The sequence below is a fragment of the Argentina silus genome (assembly GCF_951799395.1).
Source record: "Argentina silus genome assembly, chromosome: 16".
Lineage (NCBI taxonomy): Eukaryota > Metazoa > Chordata > Actinopteri > Argentiniformes > Argentinidae > Argentina > Argentina silus.
Window position 1 is genome coordinate 10,304,483 of NC_139670.1, and position 14,667 is coordinate 10,319,149.

At 46.1% G+C, this 14,667-nt stretch overlaps 1 protein-coding gene across 1 annotated transcript in view; it reads right to left on the reverse strand.

Annotated features, from left to right (window-relative positions):
* Positions 1-875: 875 nt before the first annotated feature.
* Positions 876-14,667, reverse strand: part of myocd (myocardin) — a 20,490-nt gene continuing 6,698 nt past the window's right edge. The window contains exons 3-13 of the mRNA XM_083687879.1: positions 12,245-12,409; positions 9,654-9,838; positions 8,870-8,974; positions 7,997-8,328; positions 7,550-7,703; positions 6,868-7,386; positions 6,191-6,679; positions 5,670-5,816; positions 5,056-5,184; positions 4,535-4,592; positions 876-4,144 (exon numbers count right to left, since the gene is read on the reverse strand). Coding sequence (XP_083544005.1) covers positions 3,522-4,144; positions 4,535-4,592; positions 5,056-5,184; positions 5,670-5,816; positions 6,191-6,679; positions 6,868-7,386; positions 7,550-7,703; positions 7,997-8,328; positions 8,870-8,974; positions 9,654-9,838; positions 12,245-12,409 — 2,906 coding nt within the window. The 3' untranslated portion in view covers positions 876-3,521. The remainder of the gene's footprint in view (positions 4,145-4,534; positions 4,593-5,055; positions 5,185-5,669; positions 5,817-6,190; positions 6,680-6,867; positions 7,387-7,549; positions 7,704-7,996; positions 8,329-8,869; positions 8,975-9,653; positions 9,839-12,244; positions 12,410-14,667) is intronic.

Sequence of the window (14,667 nt, forward strand, 5' to 3'; positions counted from 1 at the left end):
CCCACAGCACATTTGGTGCACCTCAATAGCCCTTCTCTCCTTGCTTTGTCTGCACTAATGTGAAAGACCTGGAATGGTGAAAGCAAATAAACTGATAGGCTTCCACCATATTGCTTTCACCTATTCCCATGTTTTCAGATCAGTTTGGGTCAAGGAGATGAGGCCACTTAAGACTATTTAGATGCACCCTGTATCTTTGTGTCTCTCAGAGAGCCGGATCGTGCTGGTTGGGTCACCCACAGTCTGTGTAAAATCTAGAGAAGCGAAATGATCACGTAACTTGGAGTTAGCTAGTTAACCAAACTGTATGTGATATTCAGGGGGGATGATGGCCGCATTGAAAAGTATTGGGATGTCATGTCAGCCATGTAGGGAACTGACAACCGATGTGAGGGGTTTGGGACGTGGTCTTGAGTACAGAAATGTTGCATACATGAGGATTATTCAGGAGAGGGGATCGTCACACAACATTTAGATAGATACGTGTACTGTAGGCCAAACATTGGTTCTCTGTAGTGCAGAGAAGGACACGTGTTCGCTCTATGTAATACATTTCTACCTGCATTGTTCCAAGATGTTGGACGCTTCTGAAATATCCCATGCTCGTGTAAACTAAATGGGAGGATGAATTCATTGCTAGTCCCCCCTTCTGTTTTGCTCTTTGGTTATGGATGTGGGATGCTAATTGTCAACTGATGAATATAATTTCTCAAGGAGGAATACATGTTGTATAAATGGCAATTTATTAGAATGTTCATATTAGATTATAAGATAATATTAAGGGCAATGAGTATTATATTGTATCTTTATCAAGGGTTAAAAAACAAATAAAGTTCACAATGAGAAAATACAACAACTGTTGTGAAACCTGGTCATCTGTTATTGACAAAGGTGGAAACAGCAGAGACAAACGTTTCGTTGTGTTTAAGTTTATTGCTTTCTCTTCTACAGTAATACAGTGGTGTGGACAAATATTGATTTTTACATTGTAAAGCTATTCAGTGGCCAAGCAACAAGGAAGCTTTCTGTCAGATGTGATTTATGAAAAGGAAAAATAATGAAAAGAAAGAGATTCAACCCCACCAACATAAAGTAGGGCCAACTGCCTGCCATGAACATAGTAAACAAGCCAGGTAAGAAGGGAGGGAACATGGACTTTTAAAACTATTTATAAAACACCTCAACTAATTAAGAAAGATGACATGGGACCAATACTGTATACAAGTGCACTATGGTTTACTTCAAATGTCACAGGAAAAAAATGGCGTTCAACTTAAAAACATTTTGATATAGCTGTTGAGGGAGATGATCCCACTTCTTTGGTCAAAAAGAAAGAATGAGTATTAAACCAAACCTGATAACCTGTATAGATGGTGTGTAGTTTTAACACATACAGTACACACTGTTAGTGTATTGACTGTTTCGTCCATTTCACCCCCAAACAACAACTTTATCATCATATCTTGCAGAAAAAATGGCTTTGTGGTGTTACTATACAGTACTGTATAGTTTTCATTCAAATAGGCACGTTTACATTCAAACATTATTATATTCATCCTGATTAGGCCCGTCCCATTAGTTAAGCTGTATGTAAATGTATGGACGGGTTGAAATAGTTTTGTTAAATTCACAGTTTCTATGAAAACATTCAGTTAACTGGGTAGAAATATTTTACAGTCCTGATTCATAAGCATTGTACTAATTCTGTATGGAATCTCTCCAGCATAAAGGAAGATTTAATACCAGTTTACAGTTTTCTTTTTATAATGTACTGTAATTGATTGTCTCATACATCGCACATTATACATAAAACACTGACAAGGGTACAAGTTTGTGGTGTATTGCCGTATTCACAGTAAGGGTAGTCAAAACTGTATATATTACATTTTGATATTCACAAGTGCTGGTATATATGGATATTTCCTCTGAATATGAAGTACTTTTCATCACATTGAGATAGATATTTAGAAAATCTAATATTTTCTTTGTTAATTGTTTGGTTCACTTCGCATCCCATTTCAATCAAAATGGCAGCATAGGAGTTCCCATGTAAATCAAGAATCCCATTTTATCTAAAAGGAATGTCAGATATAAATATCAATGTATAAATTAAAAAAAATAAAAAATAAATAACTCTAAGGTGTGATGATCTCTAACATATAAAGAATGGGTGAAATGTCCAAGGTCGAATACGTACACATTTCATAAAAAGAAGATATTAAGGCAAAAATATTAGAGATGAAAATTAGACCATGATTAACTTCCAATACTTGACTCTGACTGTACTGTTGTGACTGGAGCTCTCTTTTGACTTTTTTAAGGCACAAACCTCAAGTGAAATATCATCTCTTCCTACAGTCCATGGAACACACATTCACATTCACAACTGATTTCATTAAACCTTCTTAACATTACAAACTTGTTTCAGACAGGGAGAGAAAAATGTTGCTTTCCTAGACCGTTTTTTAAAAATTATTTGTATATCAAACCTGCGGTAAGACAAGCGGCTTTGCATAATAAAAAAATGTTTTGTCCACAAGTCTTATTATATTTAGTGAATAAATATACCAGATAAAAGTGAAAGGAATCCTACACATGTGAATCCTTGCATGTCAAGGCAAATCAAATGCTTTCCTTGTTAAATCTAGGCTTAAGCAAAGTGTGACAACGTGTGCTCTGCTAATCAAGGTGCAATGTGATATATTTTTTTATTTACATTGAAGATATTATACTACATAATAGAATGATACATTTGACTGTGATGGCATCTAAAGTGTTTCTCCCACACCACTGACAAATATGCAGACTTCAACATGTCTCTGTCAGTAAAAATATAATATTTACAAATTTGGCATTCAATGTTATCCAATTCAGTTTGTAATTTCATTTTCGTTTCCAGTAATACAAACATAGACTCTGCTCAAAAAAATAAATTGAGTGTTGAAAATATGTCTCTTCAAGTCTAGATGGAATAACACTAACAACTGCATGAAACTAATTGCATATATTCAATAGAGTTTTCATAAGGCAATAATGGAATACGTCTGTCCACAACATTCATTAATAATGAACATCTGTTATTCATCGAGTCATACTGCTTCGGTAGTTGTGCGCATCAGTGTCCTCGTGGACAAAGATCATGTCAAAAAGCACCTAGTGAATGGATATTGTGTATGACAACAAAATAAAACCTCTTTTATCTAATGATGTGAACTATAAACTACTGTGTATTAGGCCTATTAGTCCTTGCAGGGCCTTGATTATCCCACTGTGTTTCTTTGGTAAATTTAGGCAATGTTGTTGTAGCAACGAACATTAAACATTTCCATTGCAGCTCAACATGGAACAGGTTTTGGCACCTGCACCGATGCTGGTCTCCTACTATGTCTCTTTGGTAACTGGTCAATACTGTGTCTGGTCTTTTGCTCACCAGTGGTCGGTAGCTAGTGTCCTGCTGTGTTTATTTGTTAGCTAGCTCGTCGCTAGCTCGTTTCTAGCTAGTCGCTAGCTAGTCTCTTGTTTCACCAATGCTCTAGGTGAAGGTCCATGGCGGTGTTCAGGTTGATGTCCGTCACGTCCAGGAACTCTGTGTTGAAGATGCTGGGTCCACCGTTAGGTGGAACGACGCTGAACGCCGTTGCCGAGCTTGGCGGCGTCAGATCCAGCCATTCCATTGTCTCCCAAGGCGCCTCGCTGAATGTCATACCGATGATCCCCTGCGCCTCTGGGACAGGGGACACTTTGGTGTTGATGGGAGACAGAGGCGTAGGCGTGTCCATCAGGTCTCTGTTGGGGAGTAGTTTGTCCTGGTGGGGGTGATGAGGGTGATGGTGGTTGTGGGGGCTGGGGTACCCCTCCACTCCGCCGCTCCCCTCCTCTGCTTGCCCCCCGTCCTCAGCAACCATCTTGAGAAGGGCGACCTCGCCCCCCCGGCCAATGGGGCTGCCAAGCAGGGTCTCCAGGTGGCTGTCAGCGATGTGATTGGCTGTGTGGTCGTAGGGGAGCTGGGAGGGGGACAGGTGTTCGTAGAGTCTGTGGAACTTTGGGACGGCGAGGCCGGTGCTCCCTGGGGACACTGTAATGTGAGGCACAACTTTGGTTACACAGGACCTCTCCCTCTCTTCTCTGGCGTTAGCTGGCATCTCTTGAAGAGAAGGGGAAGGGGGGAGGAGGGTCACAGCACAGAGTGGGATTTAATACCCATGTAAGAAGGAAATGAGTTTCTCTAGGGGTGATAGATGGTGACTTTGGCAGGCAGACTGGCTAGTGTTATAGAGGGGTGCAACCGAAACCTTTGTGAGTCGCAAAGCAATTACTCACTTCCCTACAGCCATTCATTATGAGGTCAAAAACATGGTCAAAAACGTGCAAAGCCAGCTTCTCCTTACGCTACAATTAATTCATCAGAAAATGGCATTGCCCTTCAAAACAAGTCTTCCACCAATGTGAATGTGAGTCTGAGGCACTGTGATCGATGCACATTTGTGATGGTTAACGTGACTTGTTTGGGCTGATTCAGAGTCTATCAACTCACCCCCACTCTCTATGAGCACGTCCAGAAGCTCATCCATCTGCTGACTCCGGGTCAGTTGCTGGAAGGGTAATAACAGTTGTTATTAACAGGCTTATAACAATGCATTGATAGTTGAACAATACTTCAGACCTGGGTCAAGAGACAAAACATGATTAACAATAATGTTATCAAATATTTATATTCATAGTTTAGACAACTACATTCAACAAGTTTATTCAGACTTCATGGTGGTCCGACAGCCTTGTATGAGGCACTTGGAACAACTGAACTTCACATACACACACAATCACATAGCAGTCCGCTTTCAAGAAACCCAGTCAAGTCAACTTGGTCAAGGGTGCAAAGTGTGTGCAACGGATGAAGCGATGGATGAACTGAAGAGGTGCAAAGCAGGTGAAAGACAGAGAGAGAGAGAGAGGGGGAACAGAGGAAAGCGATTGCCACACAGGGAACAACGGATCAAAAAAGCGTTGGCCAGCAATGGTCTGGTCATGAGGAGTTTTGTGTGGACTTTAGTTTACCTGCTTGACTGCATCCTCATAGCATGGGGGCTGTCTTAAGTCGGATGCAGCTGAATCTGAGCTACAGAAGACGGGGGAGGAGACCGGGCGCTTTAGGCCAACGTGCCGGGGAGAGGGCAATAATGCCATCTATATGAAAAGTAGGTGAAAAAGTTGTATTACTGAGGAGAAAAAAAAGGAGCTTGAATTGTTTGTGTTGTGTTGATGTGTTAGTTGACGTATAAAGGGCATTTGAATGTCAGAATCCTAAATCCCTGAAATGTATATATGCGCCTGCGCTGCCTGCTCAAAAAAAGATGGGGCTAAGAGTGGAGCTGTTGTGAAAATATTCACAATGAGACGGGACGTGTGATGGAGCAGGAGACCTCTCCTGGTACCAATGAGGCCTCTCAAAGCATGGAGTCATGGTTGTGACGAGAGTAACAATGAAACTCACTATAGAAAATGTCTCACAGGGTCAGAAAGAAGCAACAAATTAATGGAAAGCAGAAGAATGGTTAAGTGAATGTGATGACGACTCTTCAGTGATGATGGTGACTCAGACGTGTAATGATGTTCAACCACGGCGTTGCCCACAGTAGATACTAAGGTAAGACAATATATATAAGCCTTACCTTTTGTTGTAGGTTTGGGTTCTTGGCCTTTGCGGACGCCCTGTGGTTCAGAACGCCATCGGCTGAGTTGGGGAACACTGCCTGTAGGCCCCTCTGGTCAGACGGGTAGGAGCAGTTCACAGACTGACCACCAGTCTTCTGTTGGATCTGTGGAGTGGAAGCAATGGTGTTCAGCTTCAGTAACAGTCTGCTATAGCATATATCAGGGGACACTGGTGGAATTAGAAATCGGAGGACGGGCTCATTGTAATGCATGGAATGGAATGCGGAATGGTATCAAACATGTACTTCCTCCGATTTCTACCTCCACCAGCCTCCCCTGCTGTAGATACCATGTGTGAATAGAGAGCCACAATAGGTACATTACATTTAATCCCACATCAAAATATAGAAATTGTCAAAACTTTACCAGGTAAGTAAACTGGTTATACTTTACAATTATGTATCTTTCTGAACACAAAAAATTACTACACATGCACATGTGTTGACACTAGAAACACAACTCACTGACTGAGGCCTACCTGCATGTTTCTCTGCCTGGTTCCTCCCTGGTTTAGGGCATGGCTGCAGATGTCTCTGCCCATCGGAGGGGACAGCAGGTAGGGGTTGTTGGGGGACGAGGGCTGGGGGCTGCTGGAAGTCTTGGCGATGGGGGAGTCTTGAGGTGAGCACTGGGGGCTGAGGAAGGCCGACATGCCAGCGGGGCTTCCACAGAGCGGGCCCGTGTCCATGCACCGTGGACCCCCCAGGGAGGTACCACAGTGTCCCAGGCCCTCCATGCAGCTCACGGGAGGGCTTTTCATGTGCTTGGGGGAGGAGAGGGGGCAGCTGGAGGAGAGGGACATGGGCTCCTGTTTGACCGTCACACCAAAGAAATGTTGACCCATCAGGTTGGGAGTGTGCTGGGGGTGCAGGGAGGGGTGGTGGGGCTGGGGCGGGGTGGGGAGGCCGTCCTGTGTGGCTCCGTGGCAACGCTTCCTCTTGTGTAGCTGCATCTTGAGCTCCTCCACCTGTAGCAAACATTGATGTTAAAGGTGCAATCATGCAATACCATAACTGTGTAATAACACTGTAATAACAATGTCCAGCGTCCCTTTTCACTTCCCTTCTACTTTCTACCCGTCTCTGTGTACTGTATGTGTATGTGTGATCTTATTGTCAATAAAGATTTATTGAATTGCGTGGTGTGATTACACACCTGCCTCTGCTCCTGGTGTAGCTTCCACGTCAGCTCCTCGATCACCTTCTGCTTCTCCACCAGCATCTTATCCTTCTCCGCCTCCAGACCCTCCATCCCTCTGCCCTCCCCTCCCCGCAGGCTGCCTCCGCCCAGGCCCTCCTCAGCGCTGAGTTGGGCTGGGGATGGCTGGAGGCCGAACTGTGGAGGAGAGGACATGGGCACGTCGCTGAAGCTGTCCGGCAGGGATCCACTGAGGGAGAGGTCTGAGGAGGCCGGGGAGATGGGAGGGGTGGAGGAGGTGCTGGGGTAGGGGTAGTACCCCCCCTGGGAGAGGGCGCTGGAGGAGGACGGGGACTGGTAGGAGGACAGAGACCCCGTTGGGGTGACGGGGAAGGTCACCGTGGTGATGTCGTTGGAGCCCGGGTGGGAGGGGCTGGTTGTGGGGTCCTTAAAGGGGCGGAGTCGCTCAATAAGGGCCGTCTTAGTGCCTGAGACGGGCATGCCTCGGATACGCAGCTGCTGCCTCAGCTCTGATACCTGGGAGAGGGAGGGAGGGAGGGAGGGAGGGATACAGAAGACATCAGATGGGGCACCACAAGCACTGAGGCACAATGTATTGCATTGACTTGTGGTAGCTACGTCTATCATTTACTCTACTCCACACAACATCTCATTCCCTCTGTCTGTGGAGAGCACCTACTTTCAGGTCGTCCAGGTTGGGTGGCAGAGGCCCAGGTTTGACAGGTGAGATGTTGGTTTGACCAGGGTAGGTGGTCTTCACTGGAGACGAGGAGCTGCAGTTGACCGTGCTAGCGGGAGCGCTGGGGCTACAGGACTGCTGCTCAATCGCTTGTCTGCAGGGGAACATAAGGCGCTTGTCAGAAGTAGGTCCACCGAGCAAAATAAAAATGCACAATTTCTCTGTGCACGGAAAGCCAATAATGTACAATACTGTATACTCGGAGTAACGGTAGTTGTTGAGTCATAAAACATCAATTCAAATCGGTTGGTACTGTACAATGTGTTAATTGTTAATTCAATTCAATCAATCAATCATTCATTGCGTCCCCAAAGCCATTTTAGACAGCTATGGATGATATGTGACAGGGGGTTAGTGTTAGACCATCTACCCGCCCAGGGGACTCACTTTTGGGCTTGGGTCTGAGGCGGAAGCAGGGGCTGATAGCTGAAACTGGGCTGGCGCTGCTGGGCCTGGGCCTGGGCCTGTGTGTGCTGTGTGTGTGTGTGCTGAGAGTGTGTGTGTGAGTGTGTGTGTGCGTGTTTCTGCTGGCTGAGGATCTGGAGCTGTAGAAAGAGCTGTTGCTGCTGGAGAAGACGGGCATAGGCTGAGTCCATGGGAGGGGGAGATCTCTCAGCCTTCTGGTCCGGAGGAATGTACTGGTGGTACTTGAGCTTCTTCACTTTGGGCTTCACGTCTTTGGGCTTCTTGTGGCGGTTCTTGTCCGTCGACGTCTTGGACTGCTCCGAGTTCAGCATAGTGGAAATACATGAAGAGAGAGCGAGAGTGTGAGAACATGTACCTCTCAAAATGTGGCCATGCTGCATGCTTCATAATAGTGTAAGACACTCTGTCAAGAGTGTCTATGGCTGACCTCCCCAGCTAACTGGTTTACAACAGTTTACAACAGTTTAGCACTCCTAGGCCTGCTACTCTAACAAGGGAGGCTGGAGGGAGTAATCGGAGGACAAGCTCATTGTAATGCATGGAATGGAATGGTATCAAACATGCGTGTTGGAGAAGTCCACACAATCAGGGAAAATAAAAGTGTGTGGTGTGTGTTTACCTTTATAGCAGGTACAGGTATGGGTGGAGTGTGTGTGTGTGTGTGTGTGTGTGTGTGTGTGTGTGTGTGTGTGTGTGTCTACCTTGACTATAGCAGGTACAGGTATGGGTGGAGTGTGTGTCTGTGTGTCTACCTTGACTATAGCAGGTACAGATATGTGTGTGTGTGTGTGTGTGTGTGTGTGTGTGTGTGTGTGTGTGTGTGTGTGTGTTTACCTTGACTATAGCAGGTACAGGTATGGGTGGGGTCGTCTGGCTGTTATGTGCGCCCAACAGGCCTTCTTCATGGCCCTGGTCAGGAGGGTCCCTGTTCTGACATCCCTGCACCCCAATACCAAACACAGACTTAGTATAATGATGAAACTCAATGAAAATGTAGACTACATTATAACTGAACATATCCAAAGTTGATGCTTAGATATTTTCAACAATAATTAACAATGTTTTCAGTGTTGGCATATTGATATTGTCAGGTAATATACACTCTGATGTTGTCAATGATTTTTTAAGCCGGGAAGACAAGCAAGCCAAACACTAGCAAAACTATTTTTGGCTCGTACTTATACAGCGACCGTTGGTTCAAAGCGATGTCCATTAAAAATGATGTCACTCACAGAGAGTCTAGCGGTTTGGAATGCACTCTAGTTGATAAACTAGAGGAAGCTGCACCCAGCAGCACGCTCTCGCAGGCAGAGTGGCATGTTGGAATGTGACACGTGCCAGAGAACAGTCACACACTGGCCAACCAATGGTCACTAGGGAGTCTGGGTAGTATGCTGCAGCCACCACAGGGGGGCAGACTAAAACCAAGTCGTCTCTGATACCGTATGTGATGTGATATACAGCACTGACTTGAGGTAGGCCTATGTTTTTAAGGGGATAGGGGCCGTGGTTGCGCGTGGTGTGTTCATTAATGGAGGGAGAGAACAAATTGGTGGAGGAGGAAGAAAAGACAAGGAAAAAGGAGGAGAAGAAGGTAGGAAGGAAGAGAGGGGCTCACCTGTCGGGGGCTTGTCAAGGCTGGCGAGGAGGAGGAGGAGGGGGTGCTGCCCATGGCCTCTGAAGACGGACATGCGGACCCCTGGGACTCGTCACTGTGGGGTTGCTCTGGTGACAGACCGTCACTGCTACTGTCCTCCTCAAACGCATACGAGTCCTCCTGCTTGGGGAACTTACCATGGTTCACTGGAGGGGGGAGAGAGACAGAGAGAAAGAGAGAGAGAGAATGGGGAATGAGAATGAGAAAGTGCACCGTAACCCGCCACACCACGAAGTAAAGGCACAGGCCGCTTCAGACACACAAACAACACACACACACACACACACACACACACACAAAGACTTGTTTAAGGCGTATAAGTATTAAGCATTGCGGTAGTTGTTTCCATCGTGGCAACAGAACCTTGACGAAAGCAAAATGATGAGAAAGGTAATGAAAATTCTTAGTGCTTTCGAAGGGAGAGATTGTATTGAGAGGTGAATGTCTGTGTGTGCTTGCATGTGTCTTTGCAGGAGTGTGTGTGTGTGTGTGTGTGTGTGTGTGTGTGTGTGTGTGTGCGTGTGCGTGTGTGTGTGTGAGCCTGTCTGTTCACTGTCAAGGTGCACATAGCTGTATGTGTATACAGTACAACACTGACGCCATCCTCTCCACTGTTTAATACTGGTATTCACACACTGCTCATCAGTCACTCGCACCCTGTCCAACACTCAGGCCTGAGGTGCTACGCTGCAGCGGGGAGAGGCAGACAAGACCACTACACAGTGAACACAGCCCAGATTGGCTGAGCTGATAGTGAACAGGGCTCTGACTGGCTGAGCTGATAGTGAACAGGGCTCTGACTGGCTGAGCTGAGAGAGGCTGCGATATCTGGAGAAGGTGGGCCTGAGGTTAGCGAAGGGACAAAGCCAGTGGAGGGGGTGGTAAAAGGGTGTGTGTGTGTGTGTGTGTGTGTGAGGGGGGGGATATGGAGAGAGAGGGGGGGGGGGGTAGAGGTAAGAGATGTGGGGACTCTCATTTAGTATCGGAACATGTGACCTGCCAAGAGCAGACCCTGGTTTCAATCACACAGCCAGCCCCGCTCTGTGTCACTCTATGAACCTGCACACACACACACACACACACACACACACACATGTACAGACACACACACACACACATCACTGGCCTGGGTGTTATTTCCTCCCACCTGTTGGTGTTGAGCTCAACCACTCTTCCCTCCCCCCCCCCCTCTCTCTCTCTCTCTCTCTCTCTCAGAAACATCTACCTCTGTCTCACTCGGTCACAGAGAGGACACACACTTGGACAGTGTGTGTTGCTGTTGTGCTATTTGTGTTGCAGTGTGTGTTCACCCCCTGTTGTTATGTCCTGATACCTAGCATTCTACCATTTCCAAGATACAACAACATGTTATCCAACATCCTATATACCTACAGTACATAATGTGTGCTGTGTGGGAGATTGGGAGATTGAAGCAGCAGAATGACAGGAAATGCAAAGCATTCCTCTCTAAATGTTCCATAGGACCCAGCACTTGACCTCTGACTTGATGTTTTGAAACTGCAGTGGTCAAATATTTTCACAAACATCATCAAACAGAAGTTTGAGGAAATCATCTAGATTTGGATGGGATGGGATGGGTGGCTCCATGGCAATAACAAGGCTGGGGGATTGGGGGGGGGGGGGTGGACAGCTGAGTAACAGCCTTGTCCAATCAGATACCTTTGTAGGTGGATATAAATCAGACAGTCAAAACAGAGACCTGGGGAGGAGGTGGGACACACAACAGCACGCACGCACGCACGCACACACACACACGCACACTCAGACACAGACACAGACACAGACACATTCTCACGAAAAGGGTGGACCCAAATACAGCTGCCGTTCGTCTCAATAAACTATCCTCCCCTGTTCCTAGCAAGGAAGAGTAAACTACCGCGCTCTGACTCTGTGTCTGCCTTACTCAATATGTTTACCAAGAGCCCAAGGGGGAAAACATAAAACAAGTGTATACAAAAACACACAAGAGTACACAAAAACATTGGCTGGACAGCCAGGGCTTATATAGGGTGGATGACTAAGATGCTAGGATGGAAGACAAACATCGCAGGGCTGGAATGTTGCAACGAGATGCCCAAATGTTGATACTTAGGGGGAATCCTTAAATCAAAACCTGGTTGCAGGACTCGTTGGAGGGCATCTCATGAGGGTTCTTCCAAATAGTGCACCGTAAAGTACGCTTTTGTGGTTTGCCTTCAAGCACCATGGTTGCCACAGAGTCGGTTGTTGATGCTATGGAGTTGTTGCATGTGATGGCACCAACGCTACAGAGAGAGCGCAAGTATTGTACATGCAATACCACAACTCCACACCAGAGGGTCATAATGGCTTTAGTCAGTGAGTAGCAGAGGTTAATTCACAACGGAAGCTATCATGGGCTTCACCTTAAGGCTGAAACAAGGACGTGCACCTTTATTATAACAACCTCACCTTATCATCACCAACCTTATCATAAAATCACACACGCCAGTGGTTGTGAGTCACACACGTGAAGTTGCAGATGTTACGTGCACGCCGTCGTTCTGGGATACCTGTCATGGCGGCCTGTGTGACGGCGGCGTCTAGGGGAATGATATTCTTTCGCACCAGCTCCAGAGGCCCAGGCCTGAGGGCCAGTTTCTGGTTAAGGTCGTCGGCCAGCCGCGCTCGATTTAGCCTCATCTGAGCCTCCAGAGAGGGACCGTCTGAGGCCGGGTCTGCACAGTGAACAGAACCAGAACCACACGGGTCAACAACAGCTAAATGGGTACAGAAACTGAATTGGGTGAAGGACGGTCCAGTGTTCATCCAGACTGCTATCCAGTAATGGAGGTGTCTCTCCCCTCTCCTCTATCGTGAAGAGTTAAAGAGACTCTTTTGTCCAATCACGGAGCAGAGCCAGACACTTCAGGACTGGACAAATAAATAAGACTGGTCTAATTAAAGGGGATATGATAAAGCGGGGATGATTTGATATGAGCCTTACACACACTCTGTCTATTAATATTAGATCAATAATCACCGACACAGCACCTGGGTGAGCTTGGCCTAATGCACGCTTGATACTTCCAGGTTTGATTACCTAGAGTGATGGCCATGATAAGACGGCACTGGCTTGATTCGTTCTCGGAGAGGAATAGAATCAGCACTTATTTGGTCAAATGTGATTTGATTTCAGAGCTGACATCTGGACGTTGTGATGAGAAGCAATGCCAAATTGATTTAGTGATATTAGGCATTTCCTCTGACCCTTCTGAGAAGTAGTGCTGTCTTGTGAAAACATTTATTAAAAATGTATTAAATGACATGTATAGATCATTTTTGAATGTGGCAAGTGGGACAAGAGTTACATGAAGTTAGTGACATTACTAAGAAACACTTTCCACACCGTAAAACTCCAACTGGGCCTTAACTTAGCTCCAATCAAACAGAGACTTCCTTGAGTTTCATCACCCACGCACACACAGTTTGAGCTAGAGTAGACACTCCCTCTTACAATACCAGGACGGAAGGAAGGAAAGAATGAAGGACAGGAGAGAAGAAAGGAAGGAAAGGAGAAAGGGGTTAAGGAAGTAAAGAAGGAAGGAAGGAAGAAAAGGGTGGACGGAAGTAGTGCATCAGGGTGCCAGTCTCCATGCCCTTCCCCAGAGGGTACAGGGATCACCTGCTGGTCTGGTGGTATGCTGTTCTGCCAGCCTGTTAACCAGGTCTTTAGGATGCCATGGTGAGATCACTGTCTGATTATACCCCAGCTGCCCCGGCCAGTCACTGTGCCCTCGGCTTCCACCACTCACTCCCTGACCTCACAGAAGGGTCAGAGAACAACTCCTTCAGTATTCACTTAGCTTGACATAGTAGCTCTCATTAGCGTATTAGAGCTACATAGAGACTGCATCAGAACACTCCAGTACTATAATGCTCTCCTGACACACTTTACAGGGTTCATTATTAAAGTTAGGGCTACATAGGGCTACGTTCGGGCTACATAGGGCTACGTTAGGACTATGTAGGGCTATACAGGGCTATGTAAGGGCTTAATATGGCTACATTAGGGCTACGTTAGGAATATGTAGGGCTATACAGGGCTAAATATGGCTACATTAGGGCTATTAAGGGCTACATTAGGACTATGTAGGGCTATACAGGGCTATGTAAGGGCTAAATATGGCTACATTAGGGCTACGTTAGGACTATACAGGGCTATACAGGGCTATGTAAGGGCTAAATATGGCTACATTAGGGCTATATAGGGCTACGTAAGAGCTACATACGGCTATAATAGGGCTATCTTAAGGACTATACAGGGCTATGTAAGGGCTAAAAATACTCTATAGGAAGATAGCATCAGATCTGTGTAGTGTGAGGCAGTCTGCAGTCAGCTTGCCAAGCTTAAATGTTCGACAGCAACTTTAAAACCCACTATGTACTTTCTGTCAAATGTAAACATTATTTCAGATCTGAAGCGTATGGTACATTAACGCCTAAAGAGGAAGACACTTTCCATCGTATTTCCATTGGTTCTATGGATTAAATAAAAAGCACTACTCGCAAGGAAATGGAGGAGGTAATGGAGTGGGGGAACTGATGATCATAAAGGAGTGAGTGTGTGTGTGTGTGTGTGTGTGTGTGTGTGTGTGTGTGTGTGTGTGTGTGTGTGTGTGTGTGTTACGTACATGCTTGTGTGCAAGTGTATATATACCTCTGTGTGCAAGTGCATATATGTATACCTCTGTGCTTGTGTGTGTGTGTGTGTGTGTGTGTATGTATGTTTGTATATGTGTGAGTGAAAGAGAGATGTAGAGTGGGTGCGTGTGTGTGTGTGTGTGTGTGTGTGTGTGTGTGTGTGTGTGTGTGTGTGTGTAAGAGAGATGTAGAGTGGGTGCGTGTGTGTGTGTGTGTGTGTGTGTGTGTGTGTGTGTGCGAGTGGGCCAGATGTGCGGCGAGCTGTCGGACAGCGGGCCCCTCCCCAGGCCAC